The sequence below is a fragment of the Oncorhynchus mykiss genome, chromosome 17 (assembly GCF_057628025.1).
Source record: "Oncorhynchus mykiss isolate SJ-2025 chromosome 17, ASM5762802v1, whole genome shotgun sequence".
Taxonomy (NCBI): Eukaryota; Metazoa; Chordata; class Actinopteri; order Salmoniformes; family Salmonidae; genus Oncorhynchus; species Oncorhynchus mykiss.
This window is the reverse complement of record NC_143038.1, coordinates 73,365,666-73,386,429: the sequence shown is the minus strand read 5'-3', so window position 1 is coordinate 73,386,429 and position 20,764 is coordinate 73,365,666. Positions and strand designations below refer to the sequence as shown.

General features: G+C 44.9%; 1 protein-coding gene and 1 long non-coding RNA gene across 10 annotated transcripts in view; one reads left to right on the top strand and one right to left on the bottom strand.

Moving 5' to 3' along the window:
- LOC110494824 (poly(rC)-binding protein 2) overlaps positions 1–12,683 on the top strand; it is a 141,734-nt gene extending 129,051 nt beyond the window's left edge. For 6 of the 9 annotated variants that reach the window (XM_036950944.2, XM_036950942.2, XM_090206495.1 and 3 more), the window contains 2 exons: positions 7,863–8,032; positions 10,324–12,683. In XM_036950944.2, the coding sequence (XP_036806839.2) occupies positions 7,863–8,032; positions 10,324–10,741 (588 nt within the window). In that variant the 3' untranslated portion in view covers positions 10,742–12,683. Of the gene's footprint in view, positions 1–7,757; positions 8,033–9,736 lie in introns of all 9 variants that reach the window. The other 3 variants (XM_090206497.1, XM_036950946.2, XM_090206496.1) reach the window with 2 other exon arrangements.
- LOC149976497 (uncharacterized) lies at positions 9,286–19,974 on the bottom strand. Its single transcript, XR_016488107.1, has 3 exons — positions 19,821–19,974; positions 10,583–10,781; positions 9,286–9,437 (listed from the first exon to the last, which is right to left on the bottom strand). It is a non-coding gene; the product is annotated as an uncharacterized LOC149976497 (long non-coding RNA).
- Between the last annotated feature and the right edge of the window lie 790 nt (positions 19,975–20,764).

The following is a 20,764-nucleotide window of genomic DNA, read 5'->3' as shown; positions in this document are numbered from 1 at the left end:
TATCAAATCCTTGCATTCGGCCGTCCTTGTTTCCTCAATTCCTCTCAAAGCTCATTGTAGGTCGTAAGTCAGAGGAAGGGACCTTGGATCCTCTCCTCCAATACGCTTTGAGAGAAAAACGAAAGAACAGAAGAAGGATTTGAGGGATGGTAACGTTCTCTTTGTTTGGCATTCTGTCATTGTGTTTCCGTGGACTTCCATTACAGAGGGCCCTTCGCATTAAAGATTCCATGTTCTAACATGCCTCAAAACCTTGATGGATAAAGTTTCTAATCGTGTTAGATAAGGTTGCAACTCAATGTCTCTCCACCAAAACCCCCTTTCTATCAGAAGGAGAACAATATGAATAGGAATAAGGTAGAGAGGGAACGAGAGAGGGAACGAGGAGAAATAGAGAGAGTGGGAAAGATGGGGGAGTGAGAGAGAGAGAGAGAGAGAGAGAGAGACAGAGAGACTGGAGCACAGAGGCATTGAGACAATAAGCCCGACAGGCACGCGCTGCTGAGAATGTCCTAAAGGCCTGGAAGGGCTTTATTTGGGGTGGGGCTGTGCGTGTGTGTGTGTGTGTGCGTGTGTGCGTGCGTGCGTGCGTGCGTGCGTGTGTGCGTCCACCAGCTAGCTCCACATCATAAGCCGTTTCACATTACAACTGCAGCAGGGAATCCGCCCAAAATAACCCTGTTTTTTTTCCACCTCTTTAACATCAGAACGAGATCAACTGAGTCCTGTGCTATACGGTAATATGGGGACGGGTTGGGAGCTAACAGTCACACAGACAAAGTGGTTTTGACCTGGTACTTGTCTGTGGGCACTTAGCTTAGTCCCCCCAAATAATCAGCAGGCCATTAATAGACCACAGAGTGGGGGAAAGGAGAGGAGAGAGGAGGGAGGGAGGGAGGCAGAGGGAGGGAAGGAGGATGGGAGAGAGAGGAGAGGAGGGAGGGAGGCAGAGGGAGGGAAGGAGGATGGGAGAAGGACAGAGGGAGGGAGAGAGGAGAGCGAGTGAGGGGAGAACAAAAGGAGATGAAAAGGAGGTCTGTCCTTTAGCTCAGCATGCCGACCTGCCAACACATCCATGTTGGTGTCACTTCATCACTGTCCAGGCCTCAGACATGACAGGGAGTCCTAACATCCCAAATGGAACCCTATCCCCTATATAGCACACTACTTTTGATCAGAGCCCTATGAGTCCTGGTAAAAAAGTAGTGCACTACATAGGGAATAGGGTGTAATTTGAGACACAGAGACATAGGGCTCTCTCTAGATCAGGGGCCTCAGTCCTGACCTCAGGGCCCCCTCTCTCTACAAAGGCCCTCTGCCCTGACACTGACGCTGTGCGGGGCTTCCTCTCAGACCTGGGTTCAAATAACCTTTTTGAAATCTTTTTTTTTTGTCATTTCAAATAGTGAAATATCTGGGCTTGACTGGCACCAATGAGAACAATAGAGTAGTTGCAAAAGTGCAAAAACCTCTCACGCACCTGGCAGCTGGCACTCTAATTAGACTAGATCACTCCGGTTAGACTAGATCACTCCAATTAGACTAGATCACTCCGGTTAGACTAGATCACTCCGGTTAGACTAGATCACTCCGGTTAGACTAGATCACTGCTGTTAGACTAGATCACTCCGGTTAGACTAGATCACTCCAAATAGACTAGATCACTCCGGTTAGACTAGATCACTCCGGTTAGACTAGATAACTCCAATTAGACTAGATCACTCCGGTTAGACTAGATCACTCCGGTTAGACTAGATAACTCCAATTAGACTAGATCACTCCGGTTAGACTAGATCACTCCGGTTAGACTAGATCACTCCGGTTAGACTAGATCACTCCGGTTAGACTAGATCACTCCGGTTAGAGTAGATCACTCCGGTTAGACTAGGTCACTCCGGTTAGACTAGGTCACTCCGGTTAGACTAGATCACTCCGGTTAGACTAGATCACTCCAATTAGACTAGATCACTCCGGTTAGACTAGGTCACTCCAATTAGACTAGATCACTCTGGATAGACTAGATCACTTCGGTTAGACTAGATCACTCCGGTTAGACTGGATCACTCCGGTTAGACTAGGTCACTCCGGTTAGACTAGGTCACTCCGGTTAGATTATATCACTCCAATTAGACTAGATCACTCCGGTTAGACTAGATCACTCCAGTTAGACTAGATCACTCCGGTTAGACTAGGTCACTCCGGTTAGACTAGATCACTCCAATTAGACTAGATCACTCCAATTAGACTAGATCACTCCGGATAGACTAGATCACTTCGGTTAGACTAGATCACTCCGGTTAGACTAAATCACTCCGGTTAAACTAGGTCACTCCGGTTAGACTAGGTCACTCCGGTTAGACTAGGTCACTCCGGTTAGATTATATCACTCCAATTAGACTAGATCACTCCGGTTAGACTAGATCACTCCGGTTAGACTAGATCACTCCGGTTAGACTAGATCACTCCAGTTAGACTAGATCACTCCGGTTAGACTATTTTTTTCCCCACCTTTATTTAACCAGGTAGGCTAGTTGAGAACAAGTTCTCATTTACAACTGCGACTTGGCCAAGATAAAGCAAAGCAGTGCGACAAAAACAACAAGAACCGACGTAAAAAAACGTACAGTCAATAAGAAAAATAAATAAATAGAAAAAATAGAAAAATCTATGTAGAAGAGTAGGGAGGTAGGCAATAAATTAGCCATAGAGGCGAAAATAATTACAATTTAGCATTAACACTGTGGGGATGGATGTGCAGATGATGATGTGCATGTAGAGATACTGAGGCGCAAAAGAGCAAGAGGGTAAGTAATAATATGGGGATGAGGTAGTTGGGTGAGCTATTTACAGATGGGATGTGTACAGGTGCATTGATGGGCTCTGAAAGCTGGTGCTTAATGTTAGAGAGGGAGATATGAGTCTCCAGCTTCAGTGATTTTTGCACATACGTTCCAGTCATTGGCAGCAGAGAACTGGAAGGAAAGGCGGCCAAAGGAAGTGTTGGCTTTGGAGATGACCAGTGCAATATACCTGCTGGAGCGCGTGCTACGAGTGGGTGGGACTAGATCACTCAAGTTAGACTAGATCAAACACTACAAGAATTTTAAATATTTCAAAATGGTACTTGTCAGGTCTGGCCCTGATCTCTAACACTGCGCTTGGCTGTCTTTGACAGATCCCCGTATCTATGCCCTCTGCTGTCACTGAGAATAACCAGACCAGAGAACACACACACACACCAGAGAAACACACAGACAGGACACAGCAGAACCCGACTACAGGAACACTAGACGATCCCAGAGCAGAGACAGGAAGATGAGAACACATAGACAGGACACAGCAGAACCAGACTACAGGAACACTAGACGATCCCAGAGTAGAGACAGGAAGATGAGAACACACAGACAGGACACAGCATAACCCAGACTACAGGAACACTAGACGATCCCAGAGCAGAGACAGAAGGATGAGAACACACAGACAGGACACAGCAGAACCAGACTACAGGAACACTAGACGATCCCAGAGCAGAGACAGGAAGATGAGAACACATAGACAGGACACAGCAGAACCAGACTACAGGAACACTAGACGATCCCAGAGCAGAGACAGAAGGATGAGAACACACAGACAGGACACAGCAGAACCAGACTACAGGAACACTAGACGATCCCAGAGCAGAGACAGGAAGATGAGAACACATAGACAGGACACAGCAGAACCAGACTACAGGAACACTAGACGATCCCAGAGCAGAGACAGGAAGATGAGAACACACAGACAGGACACAGCAGAACCAGACTACAGGAACACTAGACGATCCCAGAGCAGAGACAGGAAGATGAGAACACACAGACAGGACACAGCAGAACCAGACTACAGGAACACTAGACGATCCCAGAGCAGAGACAGGAAGATGAGAACACACAGACAGGACACAGCAGAACCAGACTACAGGAACACTAGACGATCCCAGAGCAGAGACAGGAAGATGAGAACACACAGACAGGACACAGCAGAACCAGACTACAGGAACACTAGACGATCCCAGAGCAGAGACAGGAAGATGAGAACACACAGACAGGACACAGCAGAACCAGACTACAGGAACACTAGACGATCCCAGAGCAGAGACAGGAAGATGAGAACACACAGACAGGACACAGCAGAACCAGACTACAGGAACACTAGACGATCCCAGAGCAGAGACAGGAAGATGAGAACACACAGACAGGACACAGCAGAACCAGACTACAGGAACACTAGACGATCCCAGAGCAGAGACAGAAAGATGAGAACACACAGACAGGACACAGCAGAACCAGACTACAGGAACACTAGACGATCCCAGAGCAGAGACGGGAAGATGAGTCAGGCTGCAGAACCTGTTGTAGTTTAAGTTGAGAGCTGTGATATATTGTTCCAAACAAGACTAGTGATTATTTAAAAAAATATATATATTTAACCTTTATTTAACTAGGCAAGTCAATTAAGAACAAATTCTTATTTACACTACCAAAAGGCAAAAGGCCTACCAAAAGGCCTACCAAACGGCCTACCAAAAGACAAAAGGCCTACCAAACGGCCTACCAAAAGACAAAAGGCCTACCAAAAGGCCTACCAAACGGCCTACCAAAAGACAAAAGGCCTACCAAACGGCCTACCAAAAGACAAAAGGCCTACCAAAAGGCCTACCAAACGGCCTACCAAAAGACAAAAGGCCTACCAAAAGACAAAAGGCCTACCAAACGGCCTACCAAAAGACAAAAGGCCTACCAAACGGCCTACCAAAAGACAAAAGGCCTACCAAAAGGCCTACCAAACGGCCTACCAAAAGACAAAAGGCCTACCAAACGGCCTACCAAAAGACAAAAGGCCTACCAAACGGCCTACCAAAAGACAAAAGGCCTACCAAACGGCCTACCAAAAGACAAAAGGCCTACCAAAAGACAAAAGGCCTACCAAACGGCCTACCAAAAGACAAAAGGCCTACCAAACGGCCTACCAAAAGACAAAAGGCCTACCAAACGGCCTACCAAAAGACAAAAGGCCTACCAAACGGCCTACCAAAAGACAAAAGGCCTACCAAAAGACAAAAGGCCTACCAAACGGCCTACCAAAAGACAAAAGGCCTACCAAAAGGCCTACCAAACGGCCTACCAAAAGACAAAAGGCCTACCAAACGGCCTACCAAAAGACAAAAGGCCTACCAAACGGCCTACCAAAAGACAAAAGGCCTACCAAACGGCCTACCAAAAGACAAAAGGCCTACCAAAAGACAAAAGGCCTACCAAAAGACAAAAGGCCTACCAAACGGCCTACTAAAAGACAAAAGGCCTACCAAAAGACAAAAGGCCTACCAAAAGGCCTACCAAACGGCCTACCAAAAGACAAAAGGCCTACCAAACGGCCTACCAAAAGACAAAAGGCCTTCTGCGGCGACGGGGGCTGGGATTAAAAAAATATCTGCCCATTCTAAAGTTCAATCAAACAGTAACTGAATGCCTTGATGCCTGTCTGCCTGCTTTATATAGCAAGCCACTGTTACGTGACTCACTGTCTGTAAGAGTGATAAAAAAAATGTGTGAACGGGATGATGTACCTAATAAACTGGCCACTGAGTGTATACTTACAACAATGAACTCACTGTACTGTAAGTCGCTTGTGATAAAGTGTCTGCTAAAAAGCTATTCGATTTGAATGTAACTAAGCCACTACTAGTCACATGCTATCCCTCATTTTACATTTCTGCCTCACTGAACAGAAACACTAGACTGACTCACTAAACAGAAACACTAGACTGACTCACTAAACAGAAACACTAGTCTGACTCGTGTCCAGGAAGCAAATACACTTGTGAAGTTACCTTGGTAAGAAATCAATAGTCACTTACCTTCCAGGGGTATAGGCGAGGGATCTATGGGCAGTAGCAGCTAGAGTAGCTGGAGGTAGTGTACAGATTGACTACCGGTATGCTTTACAAGGTATTGGAATTGACCCCTGATTTTCGAAGGTTATTAGCTTTTCCTTGGTAGATGTGTTATGCGCTGAGACACAAACTGTGGGGATTGGAGGGAGCGCATGTTTGTTTTTAAGCTCAAGACAATGTTTCCATGATACACAAACCTTTACATTTATTTTTCATATCCATGCATTCGGAAAGTATTCAGACCCCTTGAATTTTTCTACATTTTGTTACATTACAGCCTTTTTCTAAAATGTAAAACATTTAAAAAACAAACTATTCTCTGCTGTCTACACATAATATCCCGTAATGACAAAATGTTGCTAATTTATTAAAAATTAAAAGCAGAAATACCTTATTTACATAAGTATTCAGACACTTTGCTATGAGACTCGAAATTGAGCTCAGGTGCACACCTGACAGTGCATGTCAGAGCAAAAAAAACAAGTCATGAGGTCGAAGGAATTGTCCTTAGAGCTCCAAGACAGGATTGTGTCAAGGCACCGATCTGGGGAAGGGTACCAAGAAATGTCTGTAGCATTCAAAGTTCACCAAGAACACAGTGGCCTCCATCATTCTTAAATGGAAGAAGTTCGGAACCACCAAGACTCTTCCTAGAGCTGGCCGCCCGGCCAAACTGAGCAATAGGGGGAGAAGGGCCTTGGTCAGGGAGGTGACCAAGAACCCGATGGTCACTCTGACAGAGCTCCAGAGTTCCTCTGTGGAGATGGGAGAACCTTCCAGAAGGACAACAATCTCTGCAGCACTCCACCAATCAGGCCTTTATGGTAGAGTGGCCACGGAAGCCACTCCTCAGTAAAAGGCACGTGACAGCCCGCTTGGAGTTTGCCAAAAAGCACATAAAGACTCTCAGACCATGAGAAACAAGATTCTCTGATCTGATGAAACCAAGAATGAACTCTTTGGCCTGAAAGTGTCCCGTCTGGAGTAAACCTGGCATTATCCCTAAGGTGAAGCATGGTGGTGGAAGCATCATGCTGTGGGGATGTTTTTCAGCAGCAGGGACTGGGAAACTAGTTAGGATCGAGGGAAAGATGAACAGAGCAAAGTACAGAGAAATTCTTGATGAAAACCTGATCCAAAGCATTCAGAACCTCAGACTGGGGCGAAAGTTCACCTTCCAACCGGACAACAACCCAAAGCACACAGCTAAGACAACGCAGCAGTGGCTTCGAGACAAGTCTCTGAATGTCCTTGGGTGGCCCAGCCAGAGCCCGGACCCCGAACATTCGAGGCTGTAATCACTGCCAAAGGTGCTTCAACAAAGTACTGAGTAAAGGGTCTGAATACTTATGTAAATGTGATATTTCAGTTTCTTTTTTTATATAGATTGCACAACAACAACAGGTGTTTTGCTTTGTCATCGTTGGGTATTGTGTGTAGATTGATGAGATACATTTTCTTCTTAAATACATTTTTGAATTTGGCTGTAACGTAACAAAATGTGGAAAAAGTGGTCTGAATACTTCCCTGATTGCACTGTACACTGTATATGTTGAAGAGGGTGTACTGTATGTTTTATCCTGGGAAGTCACATTGAGATTGCCATCTGTTTTTCAAGTGTACCCTGGACATTTAGTATTGTCAAAACAATACTTTGGGGTTTTAGTAATAAGTGTGTGATCTGTCAAGTGTCTGGTGAAGCGTCCTCGTTTCTTCCCTCTCTCCTTGGCTCCATCATTGACCTGATCATCATCGGGCATCAGGGACCCGAGATCAAAACACACACAGGTCTCCTCCCACATTCTCACCTCCTCTCTCTCTCCTTCAGCTCATCGGCTCCATCATCGGGTGTCAGGGAACCAAGATCAAAACACACACAGGTCTCCTCCCACATTCTCACCTCCTCTCTCTCTCTCCTCTCTCTCTCCTTCAGCTCATCGGCTCCATCATCGGGCGTCAGGGAACCAAGATCAATGAGATCCGCCAGGCGTCAGGGGCTCAGATTAAGATAGGTAGCCAGCTGGACAGCACCAGCGATAGAGCCGTCACCATCACAGGGACCCCCATCTCTATCAACCTGGCCCAATACCTTATCACCTCCTGGTAAGACAAAGCTCTGCCACCACCGAGCACAGCACACAAGGCGTAGAGAGGGAGAGGGAGCGAGGGAGGGAGGGAGGGGAGAGGAAAGGGAGGAGAGAAGGAGAGGAGAGGGGAGGGAGAAGGAGGGAGGGGAGAGGAGAGGCAGGGGAGAAGGAGGGAGGGAGAGAGGGAGAGGAGAGGGAGATAAGGGGATAGGGAGGAGAGAGGGAGAGCAACAGACACATCACCATCACAGGGACCCCCATCTCTATCAACCTGACCCAATACCTCATCACCTCCTGGTAAGACAAAGCTCTGCCACCACCGAGCACAGCACACAAGGCGTAGAGAGGGAGAGGGGAGGGAAAAGGAGGGACGGGAGAGGGAGAGGAGAGGCATGGGAGAAGGAGGGAGGGAGAGAGGGAGAGAGAGAGGGAGAGGAGAGGGAGGGAACGGGAGGGGATAGGGAGGAGAGAGGGAGAGCGACAGACACATCACCATCACAGGAACAACCATCTCCATTAACTTAACCCAACACAACCTCCTGGTAAGAGAAAGCACCACCCAGCAGGACAACAATATAAGTGATAAGATATAAGATGCATTATATTGTAGCCCCAGCAACTGGACCACTTCCTGGCAATGCTTGAGTTGGGCCGGTACACACTGGTAGAGAGCGCTGTTTAAGTCCAACACCTTATTGAATTGGCTCTAAAATATATCTTACAAATATGTCTGTCAAATTAGAATGAGTACTGGCACCTTTTTCATTACACTGGTCAGGTCACATGATTAGGAAAGAACCCTGGTCAGGTCACATGATCAGGAAAGAACCCTGGTCAGGTCACATGATCAGGAAAGAACCTTGGTCAGGTCACATGATAAGGAAAGAACCCTGGTCAGGTCACATGATCAGGAAAGAACCCTGGTCAGGTCACGTGATCAGGAAAGAACCCTGGTCAGGTCACATGATCAGGAAAGAACCCTGGTCAGGTCTCGTGATAAGGAAAGAAGCATGGCTCTAGATACTCATGTCTCCAGACTCAGTTCTACTGGTTCATGAGATAATCTTTATACATTTATCTCCACAAATTACACATTTCAACAAAGGAGTTGTACTGATGTTGCCAATTCATGACTAAGTTCACCAATTACTACTGAGTGTTGGAGAGAGAGACGACAACAGCACGTACTATTAGAAAACTACAATTGCAACACATTTGCATTAAAATACTAAAACTGTCAAGTATGACAATGATGCATTAACACACTGATTAAATACAATATTTTTTTAATCTTGTGATGATTATTCACGTTGCGTGACTGCTCTCTGAGGACCTCTCGCCTCCGATCAACACAGCGACTAGAGCGTTGACAGTTCACTCGCTGCCTCTTCCAGGTGTTGCATCTGACAGGTTAAAGTGCCCTATAGGTACAAAGTGCAACACATTGGACTGTAGGGATAGACGGTTCCTACCATAACATTCCATCATTCTTCTATCCTAAAAAACACATTATAGCCATGCTGAATTACACAATCTACATGTTCTATTAGTAATTACACTATATTAGTAAGTAGTTACACATTGTATTCACACAGACAATACATTCGCAATATGCAATATATTTATTTACATATTGACAAATGCAATATGTTTAATCGAATCTTAAAATAATAAGGAAATTCCTAATGAACTTTGAACTTATTTGTTTCCCTTACCCAAGCCCCTACCCAAGCCATCACCCTGACTTATAGCATCCACTCCCCACATGAGAGTCCAAAAGACCCCCCCTCCAGTAATCTGTTGCAACCTCCAGCAAAACACACATTTTTTTATCTCCTTTTATTTAATTTATTTAATTTGTACTTTCTTTAACATGTCTTTTATTTATTTAACCTTCTAACCCGTTTCCATCCGATACTCCTCCTTCCTCCTTCCTCCTTCCCTCCTCCCTTCCCTCCCTCCCTCCCCTCTCTCTCTCCTCCTTCCCTCCTTTCCTCTTCCCTCGTCCCTCCCTCTCTCCTTCCCTCTTTTCCTCTTCCCTCGTCCCTCCCTCCCCTCCCTCCCTCTCTCCCTCCACCCTCCTTCCCTCCTTTCCTCTTTCCTCGTCCCTCCCTCCCTTCCTTCCCTCCACCCTCCCTCCCTCCACCCTCCCCTCTCTCCCTCCCTCCACCCTCCCTCCCCTCGCTCTCCACCTTCCCTCCCTCCCCTCTCTCTCTCTCTCCCTCCCCTCTCTCTCTCCACCTTCCCTCCCTACCTCCCTCCACAATCCCTCCACCTCCTTTGTCCTCCTCCTATCCCCCTGTGCAGTTTAGAGACCGCCAAATCCACCGCCCAGTCTTCCTCCATGTCGACCTCTGCTGACCTCACCATGGCCTACACCCAACCCCCCTCCCCCGCCTCCTCCTCAGCCGCTGCTGCTGCCACCCTGGCTGCCATGGGCTGCCCCGGCATGTCCCACCCCCACCCCCACGCTGCAGTCCCCATGATGGGCAACCCCTACGGGGCCCTCCCCCTCTCCAGCCTCCTCGGAATGCAATCCATGAAATCCCTCCAATCCATGCCCTACCTGGCTTTATCCAACCCTGCCGCCAATGCAGCCGCCGCTCAGGCCCAAGCCCAGGCCCAGGCTCAGGCTCAGGCTCAGGCCCAGATCTATACGGCGAAGATTTCTTCCGCCAATGGGATCGGGAAGAAACCAGAGAGACAGAAGTTTGCGCCGTACTGATGACGTCTGTCTCCATCCCTCCAGATCTCACCTCCTCCGTCTACGAGACAAGAAAGAAAAGGGGGAAAGAATGGAGGGAAGGAAATAGCAGGGTTTTTTTTTTGTTCTCCTCCATTCTCTTTCTTCTTGCCTGATGACGTGGTTGTAGATGGACATTTTCGATTGATTATGTTTTGTAGGCTTTTTTTTTTTTGTCCCTTATAATAGTGAACCACTAGGAGGAACGTTTGATTGGCTCGTTTAGATAGCTATATTTATGTTGTCAGGTCTTGGAAACCTATCAAGCCATAGCCCGTGTCCCAAATGACAACCTAATTCCTGCACTACTTTAGTCCAGAGCACATAAGGTTCAGGTTGAAAGTAGTGCGCTATATAGGAAAATAGGGTGGCATTTGGGATGCACACATAGACTATTCCTAACTTCCATTTTTATCTTCTTCTAACCTTCCATTCGTTCTACTGTACTGCTGTGATTGATTATTGATAATGATGAAATATTCCCACTAAGAGTTTATAAATTAAAACACTGGTGAGTGATGCTCAACTGTACGTGCGTATGAGCTTTTTTATACAGTACATGATGTCTGTTTAGGTTACTTCCTGTATTCAACTCCTTGATTTTTTGAAGGACGATGTAAAAAAAAAAAATAATAATAATAATTAAAAGTTTAAAAAAATGACTAGACAAAAAAAAATCTAACCACTCGTTTGCATTAATTTCTTTTGTGAGTTTTTGGTAATATTTTATTTGAAATGTGTTGTTTAATTAATTTATTTTATTTATTATGCCGAGTATTACTTTTACGATAAGTTTTTTTTTATTTTTGAGGTAGGAAATGGCAGCGAGTACTACTGCTAAGATTATGAGTTATTCCATCCTGTCCTGAGTTTTAACTCGGTGACCAGACTGCTGGCTAGGGCCACTCTAACACAGTGACCAGACTGCTGGCTAGGGCCACTCTAACACGGTGACCAGACTGCTGGCGAGGGCCACTCTAACACGGTGACCAGACTGCTGGCTAGGGCCACTCTAACACGGTGACCAGACTGCTGGCGAGGGCCACTCTAACACGGTGACCAGACTGCTGGCGAGGGCCACTCTAACACGGTGACCAGACTGCTGGCGAGGGCCACTCTAACACGGTGACCAGACTGCTGGCTAGGGCCACTCTAACACGGTGACCAGACTGCTGGCGAGGGCCACTCTAACACAGTGACCAGACTGCTGGCTAGGGCCACTCTAACACGGTGACCAGACTGCTGGCGAGGGCCACTCTAACACGGTGACCAGACTGCTGGCTAGGGCCACTCTAACACGGTGACCAGACTGCTGGCGAGGGCCACTCTAACACGGTGACCAGACTGCTGGCGAGGGCCACTCTAACACGGTGACCAGACTGCTGGCGAGGGCCACTCTAACACGGTGACCAGACTGCTGGCTAGGGCCACTCTAACACGGTGACCAGACTGCTGGCGAGGGCCACTCTAACACGGTGACCAGACTGCTGGCGAGGGCCACTCTAACACGGTGACCAGACTGCTAGCGAGGGCCACTCTAACACGGTGACCAGACTGCTGGCGAGGGCCACTCTAACACGGTGACCAGACTGCTGGCGAGGGCCACTCTAACACGGTGACCAGACTGCTAGCGAGGGCCACTCTAACACGGTGACCAGACTGCTGGCGAGGGCCACTCTAACACGGTGACCAGACTGCTGGCTAGGGCCACTCTAACACGGTGACCAGACTGCTGGCGAGGGCCACTCTAACACGGTACTTTCTCCTGTCTCTCACCACAGAAGTGGTATCTTCTACTAAAACAAGGTTGTTTTTGTTGTTGTTGTTTTTGTTTTTTTTAACAACATTATCTTTTTGTTAAATAGAGAAAATGTGTTTCCACAACTGATATGTCAATATTATTAAAACATTTAACATGATAAAAGCTGCGTATTTCCAACTTTCTTACTGGGATTTAAGCAGCAAAACCTCTCTTGGGACGTGTCTGTGGGATGAGAGATGCTTTTCTCACTAACTAAGATGCCACGCATGGTAGCTACTCTTGTGAGAGATTAATGCTGCATGTTAGCTTGAACATACACACACACACACACACACACACACACACTCACAAACACACACATACACACACACACATGTTAAAATAAAAAGAACTGGGTCTCTACAGACTCGATACATAACCACAGACTATAGACATACATAACCACAGACTATAGACATACATAACCACAGACTATAGACATACATAACCACAGACTATAGACATACAGTGGTGAGAACAAGTATTTGATACACTGCCGATTTTGCAGGTTTTCCTACTTACAAAGCATGTAGAGGTCTGTAATTTTTATCATAGGTACACTTCAACTGTGAGAGACAAAATCTAAAACAAACATCCAGAAAATCACATTGTATGATTTTTAAGTAATTAATTTGCATTTTCTTGCATGACATAAGTATTTGATACATCAGAAAAGCAGAACTTAATATTTGGTACAGAAGCCTTTGTTTGCAATTACAGAGATCATACTTTTCCTGTAGTTCTTGACCAGGTTTGCACACACTGCAGCAGGGATTTTGGCCCATTCCTCCATACAGACCTTCTCCAGATCCTTCAGGTTTCGGGGCTGTCGCTGGGCAATACGGACTTTCAGCTCCCTCCAAAGATTTTCTATTGGGTTCAGGTCTGGAGACTGGCTAGGCCACTCCAGGACCTTCAGATGCTTCTTATGGAGCCACTCCTTAGTTGCCCTGGCTGTGTGTTTCGGGTCGTTGTCATGCTGGAAGACCCAGCCACGACCCATCTTCAATGCTCTTACTGGGGGAAGGAGGGTGTTGGCCAAGATCTCGCGATACATGGCCCCATCCATCCTCCCCTCAATACGGTGCAGTCATCCTGTCCTCTTTGCAGAAAAGCATCCCCAAAGAATTATGTTTCCACCTCCATGCTTCACGGTTGGGACGGTGTTCTTGGGGTTGTACTCATCCTTCTTCTTCCTCCAAACACGGCGAGAGGAGTTTAGACCAAAAATATATATTTTTGTCTCATCAGACCACATGACCTTCTCCCCTTCCTCCTCTGGATCATCCAGATGGTCATTGGCAAACCTCTGACGGGCCTGGACATGCGCTGGCTTGAGCAGGGGGACCTTGCGTGCGCTCTAGGATTTTAATCCATGATGGCGTAGTGTGTTACTAATGGTTTTCTTTGAGACTGTGGTCCCAGCTCTCTTCAGGTCATTGACCAGGCCCTGCCGTGTAGTTCTGGGCTGATCCCTCACCTTCCTGATGATCATTGATGCCCCACAAGGTGAGATTTTGCATTTAGCCCCAGACCGAGGGTGATTGACCGTCATCTTGAACTTCTTCCATTTTCGAATAATTGCGCCAACAGTTGTTGCCTTCTCACCAAGCTGCTTGCCTATTGTCCTGTAGCCCATCCCAGCCTTGTGCAGGTCTACAATTTTTTCCCTGATGTCCTTACACAGCTCTCTGGTCTTGGCCATTGTGGAGAGGTTGGAATCTGTTTGATTGAGTGTGTGGACAGGTGTCTTTTATACAGGTAACGAGTTCAAACAGGTGCAGTTAATACAGGTAATGAGTGGAGAACAGGAGGGCTTCTTAAAGAAAAACGAACAGGTCTGTGAGAGCCGGAATTCTTACTGGTTGGTAGGTGATCAAATACTTATGTCATGCAATAAAATGCAAATTAATTACTTGAAAATCATACAATGTGATTTTCTGGATTTTTGTTTTAGATTCCGTCTCTCACAGGACAGGACAGCAGAACAGCTGTAGAGTATCTACATAGAGACAGACAGGACAACAGGACAGGACAGCTGTAGAGTATATACATAGAGACAGACAGGACAGCAGGACAGGACAGCAGGACAGGACAGGACAGCAGGACAGGACAGCTGTAGAGTATCTACATAGAGACAGACAGGACAGCAGGACAGGACAGCAGGACAGGACAGCAGAACAGGACAGCAGGACAGCTGTAGAGTATCTACATAGAGACAGACAGGACAGCAGGACAGGACAGCAGGACAGCTGTACAGTATCTACATAGAGACAGACAGGACAGCAGGACAGCTGTACAGTATCTACATAGAGACAGACAGGACAGCAGGACAGGACAGCAGGACAGGACAGCAGGACAGGACAGTGGGACAGGACAGCTGTACAGTATCTACATAGAGACAGACAGGACAGCAGGACAGGACAGCAGGACAGGACAGCAGGACAGGACAGCAGGACAGGACAGCAGGACAGGACAGCAGGACAATACAGCTGTACAGTATCTACATAGAGATAGGCCGGACAGGACAGCAGGACAGGACAGCTGTAGAGTATCTACATAGAGACAGACAGGACAACAGGACAGGACAGCAGGACAGGACAGCAGGACAGGACAGCTGTAGAGTATCTAAATAGAGAAAGACAGGACAGCAGGACAGGACAGCAGAACAGGACAGCAGGACAGCTGTAGAGTATCTACATAGAGACAGACAGGACAGCAGGACAGGACAGCAGGACAGCTGTACAGTATCTACATAGAGACAGACAGGACAGCAGGACAGGACAGCAGAACAGGACAGCAGGACAGCTGTAGAGTATCTACATAGAGACAGACAGGACAGCAGGACAGGACAGCAGGACAGCTGTACAGTATCTACATAGAGACAGACAGGACAGCAGGACAGCTGTACAGTATCTACATAGAGACAGACAGGACAGCAGGACAGGACAGCAGGACAGGACAGCTGTAGAGTATCTACATAGAGACAGACAGGACAACAGGACAGGACAGCAGGACAGGACAGCAGGACAGGACAGCAGGACAGGACAGCTGTAGAGTATCTAAATAGAGAAAGACAGGACAGCAGGACAGGACAGCTGTAGAGTATCTACATAGAGACAGACAGGACAACAGGACAGGACAGCAGGACAGGACAGCAGGACAGGACAGCAGGACAGGACAGCTGTAGAGTATCTAAATAGAGAAAGACAGGACAGCAGGACAGGACAGCAGAACAGGACAGCAGGACAGCTGTAGAGTATCTACATAGAGACAGACAGGACAGCAGGACAGGACAGCAGGACAGCTGTACAGTATCTACATAGAGACAGACAGGACAGCAGGACAGCTGTACAGTATCTACATAGAGACAGACAGGACAGCAGGACAGGACAGCAGGACAGGACAGCAGGACAGGACAGTAGGACAGGACAGCTGTACAGTATCCACATAGAGACAGACAGGACAGCAGGACAGGACAGCAGGACAGCAGGACAATACAGCTGTACAGTATCTACATAGAGACAGGCCGGACAGGACAGCAGGACAGGACAGCAGGACAGGACAGCAGGACAGGACAGTAGGACAGGACAGCAGGACAGGACAGTAGGACAGGACAGCTGTACAGTATCTACATAGAGACTGGCAGAACAGGACAGCAGGACAGCAGGACAGCAGGACAGTATCTACATAGAGACAGGCAGGACAGGACAGCAGGACAGTTGTAGAGGGGGGGCTGGGTAATTCTCACATAGAGACAGACAGGACAGCAGGACAGTTGTAGAGGGGGGGCTGGGTAATTCTCGCATAGAGACAGACAGGACAGGACAGCTGTAGAGGGGGGGGGCTGGGTAATTCTTGCATAGAGACAGACAGGACAAGACAGCAGGACAGTTGTAGAGGGGGGGCTGGGTAATTCTCGCATAGAGACGGTTTGCGTTGGTTTTTATAAATATGTCGTATACACTGTATCAACTCACAAATTTTTATAAACGCAGATGATGTAAGATGTATGGAATTTACAGGAAATCACTCATTCATGGTGTATGGAATTTACAGGAAATCACTCATTCATGGTGTATGGAATTTACTGTGAACACTTACTGGAAATCACTCATTCATGGTGTATGGAATTTACTGTGAACACTTACTGGAAATCATTAATTCATGGTGTATGGAATTTACTGTGAACACTTACTGGAAATCACTCATTCATGGTGTACGTTCCAAATGGCAACCTATATAGTGCACTACTTTTGACCAGGGCCGGTAGTGTGCCATTGAACGTTGTTGTTAAAACCCAGACTCACCACTGTTTGTGTCTCTCTTCTCTCCTAATGTATCTCACCGTGGGCCATTTGCATGAGTTCAACTTAAATTGATGTCCATGCAAAACCTTTGTTTGATGGTTCAGCAAAGTATATGTTTTTCTGTGTAGCTCAGAATGGCACTGAGATGCTACTGTCTGAATAGTAGCACTGAGATGCTACGGTCTGAATAGTAGCACTGAGATGCTACTGTCTGAATAGTAGCACTGAGATGCTACTGTCTGAATAGTAGCACTGAGATGCTACCGTCTGAATAGTAGCACTGAGATGCTACTGTCTGAATAGTAGCACTGAGATGCTACGGTCTGAATAGTAGCACTGAGATGCTACTGTCTGAATAGTAGCACTGAGATGCTACCGTCTGAATAGTAGCACTGAGATGCTACTGTCTGAATAGTAGCACTGAGATGCTACTGTCTGAATAGTAGCATTGAGATGCTACTGTCTGAATAGTAGCACTGAGATGCTACTGTCTGAATAGTAGCACTGAGATGCTACTGTCTGAATAGTAGCACTGAGATGCTACTGTCTGAATAGTAGCACTGAGATGCTACTGTCTGAATAGTAGCACTGAGATGCTACTGTCTGAATAGTAGCATTGAGATGCTACTGTCTGAATAGTAGCACTGAGATGCTACTGTCTGAATAGTAGCACTGAGATGCTACTGTCTGAATACTAGCACTGAGATGCTACTGTCTGAATAGTAGCACTGAGATGCTACTGTCTGAATACTAGCACTGAGATGCTACCGTCTGAATAGTAGCACTGAGATGCTACCGTCTGAATAGTAGCACTGAGATGCTACTGTCTGAATAGTAGCACTGAGATGCTACTGTCTGAATAGTAGCACAGAGATGCTACTGTCTGAATAGTAGCACTGAGATGCTACTGTCTGAATAGTAGCACTGAGATGCTACTGTCTGAATAGTAGCACTGAGATGCTACTGTCTGAATAGTAGCACTGAGATGCTACTGTCTGAATAGTAGCACTGAGATGCTACTGTCTGAATAGTAGCACTGAGATGCTACTGTCTGAATAGTAGCACTGAGATGCTACTGTCTGAATAGTAGCACTGAGATGCTACTGTCTGAATAGTAGCACAGAGATGCTACTGTCTGAATAGTAGCACTGAGATGCTACTGTCTGAATAGTAGCACTGAGATGCTACTGTCTGAATAGTAGCACTGAGATGCTACTGTCTGAATAGTAGCACTGAGATGCTACTGTCTGAATAGTAGCACAGAGATGCTACTGTCCGAGTAGTAGCACTGAAATGCTACTGTCTGAATAGGAAAGGGCTAATGAACAGACTGTCTGTAGGAGAGAGAATACATTTAAGGTTGTAAACATCTAGGTAACTCTTCCCAAAATTCCAAGGTTTTCCATAAATCCCAAATTGGAAGACTCCTGGAATGGGAAGAGAATATGCAGGAGTCTTCCGGAGTCTTCCAACCTGGATTTTTTGGGAAACTTGGGAGAATTAAAAAAAATAAAAAAAAGAGACCATCATTTTGTAACCCTGGGATCAGCAATGCTGCAATTCATTTAGGCTTTGTTTATGAACCATCAGGAAGACTATATAAAATAAATATTGTCATTCCAGCTCTTTACAAAACACATGTACATCATTAAATAACCACTCCAAGAAAATGAATACAGTACAATATTGCATTTCAATTTCAAAAGTGATTCCGTTATCATGGCAAGTAATTCGTATCAACATATTCTATTGATTATAATTCTATAGATTAAATGCCATCACAGTATCAACATATTCTATTGATTAGATGCCATCACAGTGTCAACATATTCTATTGATTAGATACCATCACAGTATCAACATATTCTATTGATTAGATACCATCACAGTGTCAACATATTCTATTGATTAGATGCCATCACAGTGTCAACATATTCTATTGATTAGATGCCATCACAGTGTCAACATATTCTATTGATTAGATGCCATCACAGTATCAACATATTCTATTGATTAGATACCATCACAGTGTCAACATATTCTATTGATTAGATGCCATCACAGTGTCAACATATTCTATTGATTAGATGCCATCACAGTATCAACATATTCTATTGATTAGATGCCATCACAGTGTCAACATATTTTATTGATTAGATGCCATCACAGTATCAACATATTCTATTGATTAGATGCCATCACAGTATCAACATATTCTATTGATTAGATGCCATCACAGTATCAACATATTCTATTGATTAGATGCCATCACAGTATCAACATATTCTATTGATTAGATACCATCACAGTGTCAACATATTCTATTGATTAGATGCCATCACAGTATCAACATATTCTATTGATTAGATACCATCACAGTATCAACATATTCTATTGATTAGATACCATCACAGTATCAACATATTCTATTGATTAGGTGCCATCACAGTATCAACATATTCTATTGATTAGATGCCTTCACAGTATCAACATATTCTATTGATTAGATACCATCACAGTATCAACATATTCTATTGATTAGATACCATCAGTGTCAACATATTCTATTGATTAGATACCATCACAGTATCAACATATTCTATTGATTAGATGCCATCACAGTATCAACATATTCTATTGATTAGATGCCATCACAGTGTCAACATATTCTATTGATTAGATGCCATCACAGTATCAACATATTCTATTGATTAGATACCATCACAGTGTCAACATATTCTATTGATTAGATGCCATCACAGTATCAACATATTCTATTGATTAGATACCATCACAGTATCAACATATTCTATTGATTAGATACCATCACAGTTGTTGTTGTTTTTTGCTCACAGGAAAAGTTCTGTCATTTGAGTCAACCAGATGTTTTTGTGATTCTCTGTATCTTCCCATTCTAATAAATAAATCAAAATGATCAACTTCATTTTACCTTTCCTCTTTTTTCTCTTGAAGTACCTAACACACGAATGAGCTCTAGTCTATGATATTGGTTCTATTCCAACCATTTCAATTAGAATAACTTTATTGTCCGGTTAGACTAACTCTATTGTCCTGTGAGTATAACTTTATTGTCCCGTTAGAATAACTTTATTGTCCTGTGAGAATAACTTTATTGTCCTGTTAGAATAACTCTATTGTCCTGTGAGTATAACTTTATTGTCCTGTTAGAATAACTCTATTGTCCTGTGAGAATAACTTTATTGTCCCGTTAGAATAACTTTATTGTCCTGTTAGACTAACTTTATTGTCCTGTGAAAATAACTTTATTGTCCTGTTAGAATTACTTTATTGTCCTGTTAGAATAACTTTATTGTCCCGTTAGAATAACTTTATTGTCCCGTTAGACTAACTTTATTGTCCTGTGAGAATAACTTTATTGTCCTGTTAGAATAACTTTATTGTCCCGTTAGACTAACTTTATTGTCCTGTTAGAATGACTTTATTGTCCTGTTAGAATAACTTTATTGTCCTGTTAGAATGACTTTATTGTCCTGTGAGAATAACTTTATTGTCCTGTTAGAATAACTTTATTGTCCCGTTAGACTAACTTTATTGTCCTGTTAGAATAACTTTATTGTCCCGTTAGACTAACTTTATTGTCCTGTTAGAATAACTTTATTGTCCCGTTAGACTAACTTTATTGTCCTGTGAGAATAACTTTATTGTCCCGTTAGACTAACTTTATTGTCCTGTTAGAATAACTTTATTGTCCCGTTAGACTAACTTTATTGTCCTGTGAGAATAACTTTATTGTCCCGTTAGACTAACTTTATTGTCCTGTTAGAATAACTTTATTGTCCCGTTAGACTAACTTTATTGTCCTGTTAGAATAACTTTATTGTCCTGTGAGAATAACTTTATTGTCCTGTTAGA